Below are 13375 nucleotides of genomic sequence, written 5' to 3'. Positions count from 1 at the left end.
GTCATACCAGCCCCTTGAAGAGCACATCAAAGTGTTAGGGCCTGTAAAATCATACAAGCTGAGTGCTTTGCAATATCATTACATGTCCTCCCCCTTCCCTCCCCCTTTCCCTCAATTTCTGAAGTAAAGGAATTTATATACTCAGATAAGCTTGGAAGCAGTGGCCAAATTTCACAAATACACTTGTGATTGCAACCGATGACAACGTAACACTTCTCATAAACGATAGAGTGGTTATAATGTGTGCGCCACAATTTAATTAATTTAATTTAATTTCACATGGTTGATTCCAAACCATGTGAAATCGATTTTTATGTGTATGTTATGACTGTTCTCATCCCATACCAATTAACCTATAAAGTTGGATTGTTCACTACCACAACACTACCATGCCAGCACTCCATTTGCCAGATGGAGTAAACACTTTCATTGAGTACTCCTTGACCATCCTTGAGGTATAATAGCACACAGAGTGCAAGCCTAACTGGCCCTTGGTCTGTGTTTCATCTGATGTTCAGTTTGGAAGCCAAGAACAAGCCCCATTGAACATAACTTGAACGATAGAATAAAACTATACTGCCAAGGCTTTGCTTTTGACATCATAATGATGATAGGAGCGAGCCCATTTACTTAACTTCAATAATCCACAGCTTTTATTGTGGGTGTAAATCATGAAAGGTAGGTGTATTTATAGAAACAAAAATGATTAAAATACAGCTAGGACTGGCAGAGAGTCATTTTTCTGTCTGCAGTTAAGCAGCCATTTGTTTCAACCGTTGCTTCAATAAGATAAGATGAACTTAATTCATTCGACGTAGGAAAATTAAAATGTCACAGCAGCAAGAAGAGAACAAAAAGCAGTGAAATATTCCAGGTAGCAGGATAAAACAACAAGGAGTGGGGTTTTTATAATATTTAAAAAAAAATAAATAAAAATTGTACCCCAGTCAGAATGGGATATGGTAGATTGCGCAGAAGATAACATTAAGTAGAAAAAAGAATGATGCAAGTTAACATTATAATGGATAGAAGAATGCAGTTTGGGGCAGATGGCAGCAGTGCAATGTAGTAATAATGAGCAGTCTAGTAGAGCAAGATACCAGATGTTGTAGGTAGAATACAGTAAGTGGACAGTATATGTGTAACAGTAGGATAAAGAAGAGGAGGGGGGGGGTTACAGCCATTAAAATTTAAATGCTGTTTCTGAACCATTAACCATGTGGAAGTTGTGGCTTTCTATGGGATGTATTTATTTATTTATTGTGGTCTGCTGAGAGCGGTGGTGATTGAAAAGTCTATACAGTTGTTGTTGCACTTAAATGAACACACACAAACCCATGAAATAATCTTTAGGCTGTTAACTTCTAAGTGATTCTTATATATTGTAGAGAAAATGCAGTTTGTAATATCTTTTATTCTCTGGGGGTGCTAAGCGCTCTGTATTTTACCCATTTTAATTATTCACATTTAATTACTCTTAAGTGTGGGTTTTTTCATATATGGATATCTTTACACAAGCTCAAGTGATTAATTTCACTTTAGGAATGTTTTCTTCCAAGTGACTGAGAAGCTTGAGGGATTGCGCTCTTTAATCCTCAGTTTATTTTAAGGGTCTTTATCTGTTGTATGCGTTTATCTCTCGTCTCACTTCTCTCCCTGCATACATCGTCTCTTCCTCGTACTGCTTTCTCTCTTTTCTCTCCCTATTTTCTTTGTGTGTGTTGCGCTCTCTCCGGAGGCTATATGTAATTACTGTCAGAGGGGGACCTGCATAGATCTGTGTGACCTTGGGCACTAAAAGACAGAGGCCACTCCAGGCACAGGGGGAGGAAGTGCATAGGACGTACGCTGTGCTGTACACTGTTGTTGCTTTGCCACTATGCTGGAGAGTCGGCATAATTAAGAACTTGCTAAATATAGCCCTGTAATTTGTCTTTCAATCAAAGACAAATTACAGGAGTATTAGTTTCACTAAAAACCCAATTCCGTAGTACGTACTAGTTTAGTAAGGTTTCGAAAAGAGCTAAAGGGATAAATATGTTGGCCGACAAGTAAAAATAATTGCAGTATAGAAATGCCAAAAATATGTTTGAGATAATTTAGAAACAGTGTCCTTGGAAACAGAAATAGGACCAAAAAAAAGTCTTAACTCGTGGTCCACCTACTTGCTTTTCCCTGAGCTTTCAACTACATTTTATGGTCTCCCTCAGTGGTTGGGGTTTGCTCAGTTGTCATAGAGATAGCTCAGTGGTCATCACGTGACCTAAGTATGGAACTTAAAATTACTGAGCTATCCCTATGACATACTGCACTTTATCTGCTTAAGAAGACCATGAGATGGTGTTAAAATGCCTGTAAAACTAGTAAGTGGACTTTTTTGTCAAACTAGATAGAATGTACTCAGAATGCAGATTAAATCCACTTGCTGTTCAGTGTGCTATTGGAATATGCACATTCAGTAGTATGGTATTGTGACACAGCTACAGTGTGGACTCATTTACCATTGGGGCCTTTCCATATCCCCAGCATGATGTTCCATTTATGTAACCATAGTTCTTATCACCTGTTTTGTATGTTGCATACACACCTGATTCCTGTGTATGAGTTAGTTACAACACATGTTGGATCCAGCCTGCATGGGCTGTCCTGGCGTACAGACTGTATCACTGGGCAACATTCCTACAGGGTTTTCTCTGCCTAGCTAGCAGCCCCCCCGATTTGGACCTCACTCAGTTGCCACCTCCGTGGGACTGGATTGCTAGGCCCAGCCCCGACCGACAAACACACATTTTCTGCCCACTACTAGCCTCAGCTGCAGCGCAGTTGGCGGTACATCCTGTCTAGTGCTTGTTTTCTGGCACCCATACAGACTCATGATGAGTGGAGTCGTCCCCCCCTCAAACAGGTGCCACTCCGTCCACATTATTCACACTTCTACCTTTTACACACAGCAGCTGTTCATCACCTAATGATGCTGGACCCAGCTACTGATGGAGCAAGGCAGGCAGGGAGCGGTTCTCTCTCTGGCTACACTTCAATCCAGGCCCTTTTCTGTCTTCTGAAATTGAATTCCATTACTTTTGAAATGTTATGTTTCAATGTTATTTTCTCAGGGGCTTGTTTTCTTTACTGCCAAATGAGAATTTTCATATTGGCTTGTTATTAGCTCTTTACTCTTTGTGTTTGTTGCCTCTTTAATGTATTCTTTCCCACACAATGACATCTTAAGCTAATATGGCCTCCCTACATTGATCTCACAGTACCACAGCATCAGTATCTTTCTTTTCAAGTCCAAGTCCATATTAAGTGGAGGCAACTTGCCACAGTAACATGGGTATTCAGGGTGCTGATTTCAATAAGAGGACATGAGAATTACTGTAGCATTTCATTTTGATCAGGGTGAGTGTCCTGCTAATTGGATGTCATGTCAAGGCAGCCAAGTGATGATTACTTTATACAATAGAGCTTAATAAAAAAACAAGTGTGCACACTTGAAATGGTAGTCATAATGCTGCCTGCACTGTTCGTTTTATTTTTACAATTTTTGGATGAAATATCTTTCTGCGGCACTGTGGGCATCAAGCCAAAGTCAGTCAGGGGTTGAGATAATTAACTCCTACACCAGTGTGTTATGAAACCACTTTTTTTCAAAAGCATTTGAGAAAGTATTTTTTTGTTTATCATGTGAGTTCTTTGTTGAACAGTCTAATTAAAACAATGAAGTAAAGGGACTAATTGTAAAATGAAAAAGATTTCAGTCAAAAGACAAGAAATGCAACAAAGGGCTAAATGTGACAATTGTATTAATGATTATGTTGAATAGTTTAAAGGCTCCATCAAATTAAGGGAGAATGGCTTTAATTGCTATACCCTTCTCCCAATGTGGAGTGCAATCATCTTAAAGCTAAAGCTGCTTGTCTGTAACGCCATATTAGTTTTAATTTTCAATTTGGTCTAAATAAAATGTATTGCTGTCTAATTAATTCGAGCGCACTATGTCTCAATACCTTAACAGGCTGAAAAAAGAAAAGTACTTCTTTCTGTGAAGAATTTACCCAGATGAATCTTTGTCCATCGGCCTTTTATGTCATGTTTTATTCAGATGAAGTGTGTACAAGGCCTTGTTGTGGTGGCATTCGACCATATACCTACAGTGAACAAAGTTACCAAGCTGGTGAATGAAAGTTGCAGTAGACGCAGCAGCCGATGCCGCAGTTTTTCACTCTCTCATCTCCCTGCCACTGCAGCAGATGCAATATTTAGAGGTCAGATCCTGCCCGGTTGATCTCCCCCCCTCCCAAGGCATTCATTATTAAATCAGATACGCAACTTAGCTTCTAAAAGGTCAGCTCAGCTGTCGTTTTGAGGTGGGGTGCTTTTGATTTTCAGGTGGAAAATAAGCGTCTTCATCCACATTCTTCACTATCCTAGCGAACATGATTTGCCGTAATGTCAACTTCTGGGTCTATTACCTCAAGCTGAATGGCTGAAGGACACTTTTCACAGTGGTGAGCCACTTACAGAACCAAATGGGGTTCTCTTCAAAATTGGCCAGGCTCATCCCCTCCCAGTCCTCTTCCCCAAATGTTGCACAGGGCCATCTTATGAATATATTTGGACTACTCACAATCAAAACAGGGCATTACCTGCAGTCAATGATGCTCGACAGGTGGCAGAGAGAGGAGCAGGAGAGACTGATGCAAAAAGAGAGCCACAGATGCTGTCTCTGTTTAGATTTTTCAGTGATGGCTTTTCCAATTACAGAAACAGTAATTTGCTGTAAAAGGCTCCAGACTGCTGGGAAGGCTAGAATGGAACAGGGTAATTGGTGGTGGTGGTGGGGTATCGCATGAGATATAATCCATATCACTCTCCAGTGGGAGTAGAGCAGCATTAGTCAAGCAGGGGGATCATTTGTTTTTTATAGTGGCCTCCCTCAACGCTCGGCAGATGCTGACACCACTTTAAACATCACTCAGGAAGGGGAGTAAATGGCCTTTCTCTTGTCTTAGCTCCCTCCTTGTCACACTGTGTCTTCAGAAAGTGTACAAATATCCCCGGGTGAGTGCCAGTTTTTTGTTGACCAACCACAGGGGTCATTAGACTCATAACAGCTGTGTGCGTTTGCTCGCACACACAAATTCAGGCCTCGCAAGCCAGTACATACTGTACAGAGCCTGTGTTTTGTTGTTTGTCAGTGCGTCCTTTTACCTTTTGAAGTGTTGCTTACATGTCCTGAAACGCAGCCATTCCTCTACCCCAGAGGATAAAGCCTGTCCAAACCTCATGCATATTTAACACTCCAAACTAACAGGTGAGCAAAAGCACAAAGCTCTGTTCAGCGACTGTGAATCTCTCAGATGGTAGATGCATCATCCATGTGTCCACACAGTCTTTGACCAGTCAGCCAGGGCACACAGCAAAGGCTCTGCAGTATTTCTAAGATGAGCAGGAATGTTAATGCAAAAAATATTTATGAGTAAGCTTCAGTTTGTGTCTCTTCTAGATGTTGCCTTTCTTTTTCCTTCATATATTACAGTCAATTATTGCCAGGTTTATGTTTCCAGATCCTCTCCAGTCGATTGTTTCCCAGCAGGTGTCCTTTTCATATATGCACTCCACTTTGACTCTTAATTCCTTCATTCTTATAAGCCGGGAAATTAGGTTTGCTTTCATAAGCAACCATTGCTCTCTTGGCCTCTGCTGCTGTCATATTGTGATTATTTACCCTTCTGGGGTTTAATGGCTTTCGTAAACAGCTTAATAGAATTCAGTACGGCCTTGGGATGCGTAGTGAAAGGGCACATGATTCACTGTTTTCATTGGCTTTTTGTTCCCCCCTTGTCTCTGCTCACACACCGTGTGCCACAATATAATCAAATATGATCATAACCAACCTGTAAAACTGTTGTCAGTCTCTCTACCCTCTCTCTGTTTCTCTGTCTCTCCTTCTCCATTGTTTTCTTGTTTTTAAGCCTAATCGCTCCCTCACTCTGCGCTGGGCATTCACAATGTAATTATATATGATTTACAAACAGCTGCAGCCATAATGGTGTATAAACAAATTACAGAACGAGGAAGAAAAAACAACAGAGGAATAAAGAGATAAAGACAGCGAGAAATTGGCCAGCATCAGAACACAGTCAGTGGTTTGGCTGCTTTTTGAATCATCGCTTTGGCTCTCTCTTCAACACAAAATGAGCACTCACGCTCGACATGTTTTACCCCTTCTGCACGCAGATATTTAGTTTGTCTTTATGCCAACATTAAATGGGACTCTGCCACTGTAATGCAGAGTGTCCTAGCTGCACTTCCTTCCTAATGTTCACATTCATTCAGAATTTCACTAGGATGCTGGACTTGCATAAGACTTTGCTCAATTGACCCCAGAGGGCCTCGTCTGCAGCATGTAAAGCTCATTTCAGTTTTCTTCGATGCTGCTTTTTCTGTATATTTCTTTGTGTTGCGCTATACATATTTATGCAAATCATTTCCTGACCGTGCCTCTGTCGACAAGTGCTCACCTGGACTTAAACCTGCACGTGAGTTCCTGATAAATTCGTATCCCCAAAGCCAGTTCACCTTTGTCCAAGAAGCCTGCACAACAAATTGGACCTGTAAATCCCAACAGAGAATAATGATAATGCACGAGGCACACTGTGCATACTAAATGCAGCACACCTTCCAAATGTGGACATGTACGTCAGATAATGCTCAGAAGTACACAGGGACTGTGTATGAATTAAAAAGTGTCAGTTTACTATTCTATGAGGATACTGCCTGAGACAAGGAAAGGCTAGAGCTGTGTTGCAAAACAGGTATCCAGTAAATAAGGATGTATTATATTTAACTCCTCATATGTATGATCCTTTAGAGTTCCACATATTGATTTATCTACAATAAAGTTGATTTGTCAGCTTAATTTGAAGCTAGAAAAAAAAAAAATTTTAATTGTTTTGTTGTAGTCATGAAGCAAATTGTGAAAGATAGCACAGAGGGACATCGGGAGACTTTTTTTCTTTTCTTTAAAGAAAAGCAATGAACAAGCCAGGATTCATGCCAGACAGTGGATGGACATAGATTTATTGTTATAGTTTGACTGGAAGTAATTGGAGTGAATCTATGGGTCACAGCAGATCATAAATCAGCTTGTTAAAATTGGTGATCCATAACACTGCACTGTCAGTGCCCTTTGACTGCATAACCCCAACCAGAGCCTATATAGGCAAATTAAACCTATAGAAAAGTTATACTAGAACACATACTGAGTCCAACTTATTTTTATCAGCCTGCAGGGAGACATGGAAAATAACATCGGAGACAAAATCAGAATCAGACCGAACAAAACCAACTCAACATTTGTAACACATGCTGCACCAAACATCAGTGCACCTGTGAAAATGAAGGCATCGAACTTTAAGGAGTTCATCAATGCCATAGATATATATTCGGTTTAAACACATTTCTCTTTGCTAACCATGGTATATCAGTGTGTATGTGAGTCTGTCCATGTCAGATATGCATTGCATGAATGTTTTTAGCTGGTCTATTTAAGGACGCATCCTAAAACCATGAATCCTGTGAACTGCTGTGATCAGTCTTCTTGCAGGAGGAAACACAACAAATTTGTGGGAACATACTGTGCAATCCTTGTCATCTCTTTTTAAGAAACCAGGGTATTTTTCAGTAAAAATCTGTTTTAAAAAATATAACGATAGGCTCATAGGCTCACTCATGGGCTTGAGGCAGAAATGGATGCCTTCAGAGCTTCTTCAACTGGTTCAAAGCAAGAAATCTGAGCACGAGAAAACACCATCTAGCCATGGATCAAGTAGGAGAAATGAGCGTGATTAGGAGCAGCCGCATGACTGCATTGTAAGTGAAGTTGTAAAGCTTACAGCATGGTGGCGTAGAAAGCATTTTAGCAGACCATCTGATTTGACAGCAAGGAATTGGCTATCAGACTTCTGACAAGCAGAGATTTGTTCACTTCATATCAGCTCATCATCAGCTAATCAGTTCACTGCGTGTTAGAATTTTCCCCCATTTAATGTATGGGGATATTACGCATATTAGAGTTGCACCTCCATACTGTTGCTCAATCCTACTTTACCATTTACATTAATAAAGGATTTTAATTAGGTTGAGCTAAGAGGCTCCATCCATTAAGGCCTTGTGCGTGATTATGAATATATGTAAGATTTTATATAGCAGGTAGAACCCTCTTAAAGCTCATGTGTCATTTATTCGGTTCTCTATGGACCCAAAGTGGCCCAGGAACAGAAATAAATATATAAGTCAGTGTGTAAATATACACACACAAATGCACACTAGTACACTCTGAGAAGGAAGGAAGGCTCACACTAACTTTTTTAAATTAGATTAATAAATCAAGGAGGTGGCTAGCTGTGACGGCTGTAGCCCAGTGCCATTCCAGTAAGTCTGCGCCAAGCCGCCATGGCAGAGCTGGAGCATAATGATGTAACCACACTACTTCTGTGTGTGTGTGTTTGTGCGTATGAAGCGAGGGGTTCGGGAAGGAATTCATCTGACATGTTTTCCAAAAACTGCTTTCTCTACAAAAAAAGATGCGTCTGTTTGGTGTGTGCATGTGTGTATTTATACTCCTATTCCCCTCACTGCATTCATCAGCAGTTGGTGTAGTAGTGGGTGGCCAATAAGGTGTTTGGACCCCCCGCCCCCGCCCTGACCCCCTCCACAATCAAACTGAGCTCCTAGTTTTTCCTTCACACTCTAAATCCCTCCGTACCCCTCGCTGGTGTTTTTCTTTACGTTTGACATCATGCTAATAAAGGCTTCCTGTCTGTGGTTGGTTGGCAGCTGCTTGGCTGTCTCAGCACAGATAACCCTTGGAACACAGCATCATTATTCATATTTTCTTGTTCTCCAATAGCATAAATAATATTAGGTGTTAATAACTACTCACCGCAGCAGTAAAGGAGTAAAGAAAGGCATGTATTTATCATTTGAGCCTGTAGTGCTGCACTACCTGCCTCCAAGCTGCTGTTTGATAGTACAGTAACATGCATAGTAAGCAGAATTTAGTAATTTTACACACAGACACACACACACACACACTGACGGCATTTACGTACACACAGGAAACCAGGTTAGTGGGAGAAATCATGTTAAGACAGGAAATAGGAGAATGTGTTTACCTGAGCTGCAATAACCAGGTTACTGTAAAACCGTAAGTTTACATGCAGAGGTCAGTAATGAGGTTTCTCTTCTGTCTTGATTTTACCCAAGGCATATTCCAGTTGTATTAGTGATACATAAAGTTGTAGCTTTAAGAGTTTTTTTTTTCTGGTCAGAGCATTTGGACTGAAGGCACAGTGACAGGACAGTCTGCAGTGTGAGAGCACACAGTGTTTCCCTACTATTTGCACATACTCAAATTTTGCAAATAGTCCACTGTTCAACTGGGGAAACCAACTTATTTAATTCATCTTAGTCAATTTAGTTTAGTTGGACTTTTGATTTTTTTTTTTTTTTTTTAACAGTTATTTTAGATATTTTACACAGAAAAAGGCATGAGAACCAAGTCGAGTATTATTTGTTTTTACTCTGCTGTCTTAATGTCCATATTTTCCTTAGATTTATCCAGATCCAGATATAAATATATATTGTTTGCAGTTAAAGTGAACCATTTCTTCCGTCTCCCTCACATTCCTCAGGGAAAACATCAGTTGTTTTACAACATTACAAATATTTCCCTTTCTATATCCATACATTGTTTAAGTCTGTTAGGTTCAGTTTTACACCAGTTTTTGGATTCAGTTGTTTGAGTACAAGGACACACTGCTACGACTAAAGATCTCTCTTCACTGCAGCAACAGTGATACTGTGGAAAAGTGTGGTAGTGATTTTTGCCTCCTTATACCCTCCCATTGTATGAACATGTGTGGTTAAAGATGCTCCATTACTGATGACCCTGGTCTACCCACAAAACCTCCTTCCAGGTGGTAGATCAGTGAAAATGGCCACGATGCAATTTCTTATTGGCCACTTTACTAAACTAGCTGCTGTAATTGCTTCCGCACATTTCATATGCACCACACACATACACACACACACACAGCCACTTGTGAACACTTATAAACATGCATGCGTAAACATACTCTACCATACACAAATAACTAAAGTGTACATATTACACAAACACCAGGAAGTGGCTCTCTTGGAGATTCACATATTTAGTGGTGCTCACAATCAGCTCTCCGATTGCAACTGATGGGTGCAAATCAGGCTGCCACTTACTGCAGTCATTGACTCCATGGAGCACTGACTTAATATCTGATTTCTCCAACTCCAGCCCATATCGACAGCCACATTCTCGCCTTGAATCCACCATAATAGGTCTGCTGCACATGATATAATGGCTTGATAGGCCATGAGGGCCCACTGGAAGAGCTGGCTCACTTTACTCAAAGCTGTATTTCTCCAACAGTGTCAAACCATCATTAGCTGTGTGGTGCTAATGGGCTAACAGCTACAAGAACCACAGATTATTTAGATTTTGGTCTCAGTCTCTAAAGGGCAGTTGGGGTTAAAATGGGTTTTGAGTTAATTTGTGGAATACCATTTGCACTGGAGTAATTAAGAAAAAAATCCTTAAATAACATTGTCTTTTCTCTTTATCCCAAGATAAAGTTTTTTATAAAATTTCCTTTTGAGTTTGTGGGGGGAGCTGTGTGCTCCACCAAGAAGGATTTGTATTATTTGTTTTTACCATATGAATCAAGGTTTGAAGTACCTTCTCTAAGGCAGTGATGCAATGTAACTGGAACCTAGGTGTTTTATAATAAAGTAATTCATCTATTTTTTTTTTCATAACAAGAGGAAGGAAAATGATTAAGAGAAGCACTCCCATTCAGTTACAAAAAGCATAAACAATCCTCCAAAAAATCCTCAGCCTGTGTCTGTGCATAAGAAGTACACAGTCATACTTTGCAAAGTTGTATTAGACTTTATTTATACTGATGTATCTATTTAGGAGGTTGGCAGGGTTAAGATGCAAGTGTGTTCATTTTCTGCTGCCTTTGGACCCGCCCTCTGTCAATCACACCCAGTCAAGCCAACATCCAAACCAAAGCAACGTGCTTGCACCTCTGTAGCTGAGAGAATTACTGGTTAGTAAATTAGTTTGTCTCCATCTCACTCATGTCTGTATCTTTTGTCAGGAGGCCAGTTGGAGAGTCTGATGGAGACCATGAGAGCAGAGATCGCCGCCCAGCCGCCAGTGGAAGGATCCTACGTTGCACGCCGAGGGGACTACTGCATAGCCAAGTTTGCTGATGACGAATGGTAAGCAAACATTTTGATACTTGTGGTGATATTGAAAAGCTTTACAATGACCTTAACCTATTAGCAAGATGTTCAGGTTCTAAACTGAATCCTGAACCCTATGCCTAACCTACATCAAGCAGCTTCCCTTGTGACAGTTAGAAGTTACTTTGCAAGCAGGTGATTTATAATTACCTGAAACAAAATCTACTACAACTAAGACATTTTACACCTGTTTGATTAGCTACATTTCCATGAGACATATATGTTTGTGTGTGTTTTTTTTTTTTTACCCTCTCAAGAAAACCTGATGTTTAATTTTTTCCTTGTGATGCATTGACTGCAGACACCCACAGGGTGTAATTAGCTCACTGCCACTGCTTTGGCCCTTTGGAATCAGCAGTTGCTTGACAGTAACACACACACACACACACACACCTCTTCATCTAATCTCCTCACCGGATGTTGGAAGTTTACAGATGGTCATGGGGACAGATAAAAGTCACAGTGATCGAGGGAGGGAGAGAGAGCGTATATGTCAATGAGGTGCCCACGAAAAAAGATCATGAAACTGATTAAAAAACCAAATGTTCCCCGACACAGGTGTTCCTCCATCCTTCCCTCCATCTTCCTCTCCAGATTTTTAAGGGGCAAAACTACAGTTGTTCTCTTGCCCCTGCATCCAATGCAAGTCAAACAGGCCATCTGTTGTTAACCTTCACTTTCTTCAGCCTTTTTTGTATAGAAAAGTCTGTCTTTCTTGTTACTTTCAACAACAAAACAGTAATCCTGCTCCAAAATGAGATTTTTGTCTTTTTTTTTAATTTATTTTTTTTACCAGTCCTATATTATTCAGCGAGCTAACTATGTTTATGTTCTCATTGTTCTGTGTCCATATCTTTGTATTCTGTGATGCATGTGGAATGTCAGCTTGTTTCATTAGGGGGCTAATTAGAAATTTGTCGCCTTTCAAGGCCTCTTAGAACATCACAGAGTGAAAGTAAATAGAAAAGAAAAACCTCTGTTCATCAGTCACTCACACTTTGTCTCTCACTCTTTCTCTGTTGCTGTCTGCGCTCATTGCTGTTCTTTGTCTTCCTGTTAATCACTTATTTGGTTTTTAACTTTGTTCTCTTGTCTCTCTCTTTGCCCATGTGGCTCTAATTATTTGGCTTCCTCCTGCTTTCCTTGGTTCTTAGCCAATTTGTCCTCCCAGCTCATGTTTATTTGTTGTAGTTGAGAGTCAGACAAGTGATGGTCAGATGAAGAGACGCTTCCTGAATTGAGTCTGAGGACGACGTGCTCTTCTGTAACTTCTCTATGAATTCATGAGTAGGAATGGGCTCTTACTCAGATACTTTGTTGTTCTTTCCTGCTGGGTTTTTGTGATTAGCACTAATGCACTAAAGTTATTTGCTACAAGGCAAAAATAGGTTTACATTTCTGTCCTTTATTGCAAAGAGGCCTCTGTGCAATTTTCACAGCCCTTCCGTCCTGATAGATCCCCTCTGCCCCCCTTCACTCCCCCGGCCTGCTCATCCTCTCCTGCTCTCCCCCCCCCCGATCACAACAGACACCTCTCCCCAGGGAAATAAGCATGGAATCATTTACTCATCTCCTTTTCCTCTTGTGCCCTCTGTCTTCATCTGTTTTCCTCTGCTCTGTTCTCTTCCCCCCATCTCTCTCTCTCTCTCTCTCTCTCTCTGAATTATTCTTTTGCTGCTGCAGGTACAGAGCCAGAGTGGAGAAAGTTGAGTCACCGGCAAAGGTTCATGTCTTCTACATTGACTACGGCAATGTGAGTAACTTTGTAACCATGAATTTGACTGTGTGATAAGTGTTGAATGTTGCATTATCATTAAAACAGTGTTATTGTTTGGGGCTCAAAAAATACAAACATTAGCCAAGTTTTGTTACGGCCAAACCCACAGCCAGAGGGAATCTAGTATGTGAAGAAGGATTTCTTTTCTATTTCTTGCATCTATTCAGACACCAGTTGTTTGCTTATTTCCACATTCAAAGCAACCTAACAGCCTTTATGTGTCCTTTCAGCTGGAGTTTTTAGGAC

The 13375-nt window shown here is 40.5% G+C and overlaps 1 protein-coding gene across 1 annotated transcript in view; it reads left to right on the top strand.

Annotated features, from left to right (window-relative positions):
• snd1 (staphylococcal nuclease and tudor domain containing 1) overlaps nt 1–13375 on the top strand; it is a 172981-nt gene that overhangs the window by 137376 nt on the left and 22230 nt on the right. The window contains exons 19-20 of the mRNA XM_044185773.1: nt 11205–11328; nt 13036–13105. Coding sequence (XP_044041708.1) covers nt 11205–11328; nt 13036–13105 — 194 coding nt within the window. The remainder of the gene's footprint in view (nt 1–11204; nt 11329–13035; nt 13106–13375) is intronic.

This window comes from Siniperca chuatsi, linkage group LG23 (assembly GCF_020085105.1).
Source record: "Siniperca chuatsi isolate FFG_IHB_CAS linkage group LG23, ASM2008510v1, whole genome shotgun sequence".
NCBI lineage: Eukaryota > Metazoa > Chordata > Actinopteri > Centrarchiformes > Sinipercidae > Siniperca > Siniperca chuatsi.
This window is presented reverse-complemented; position numbering and strand designations above follow the sequence as displayed.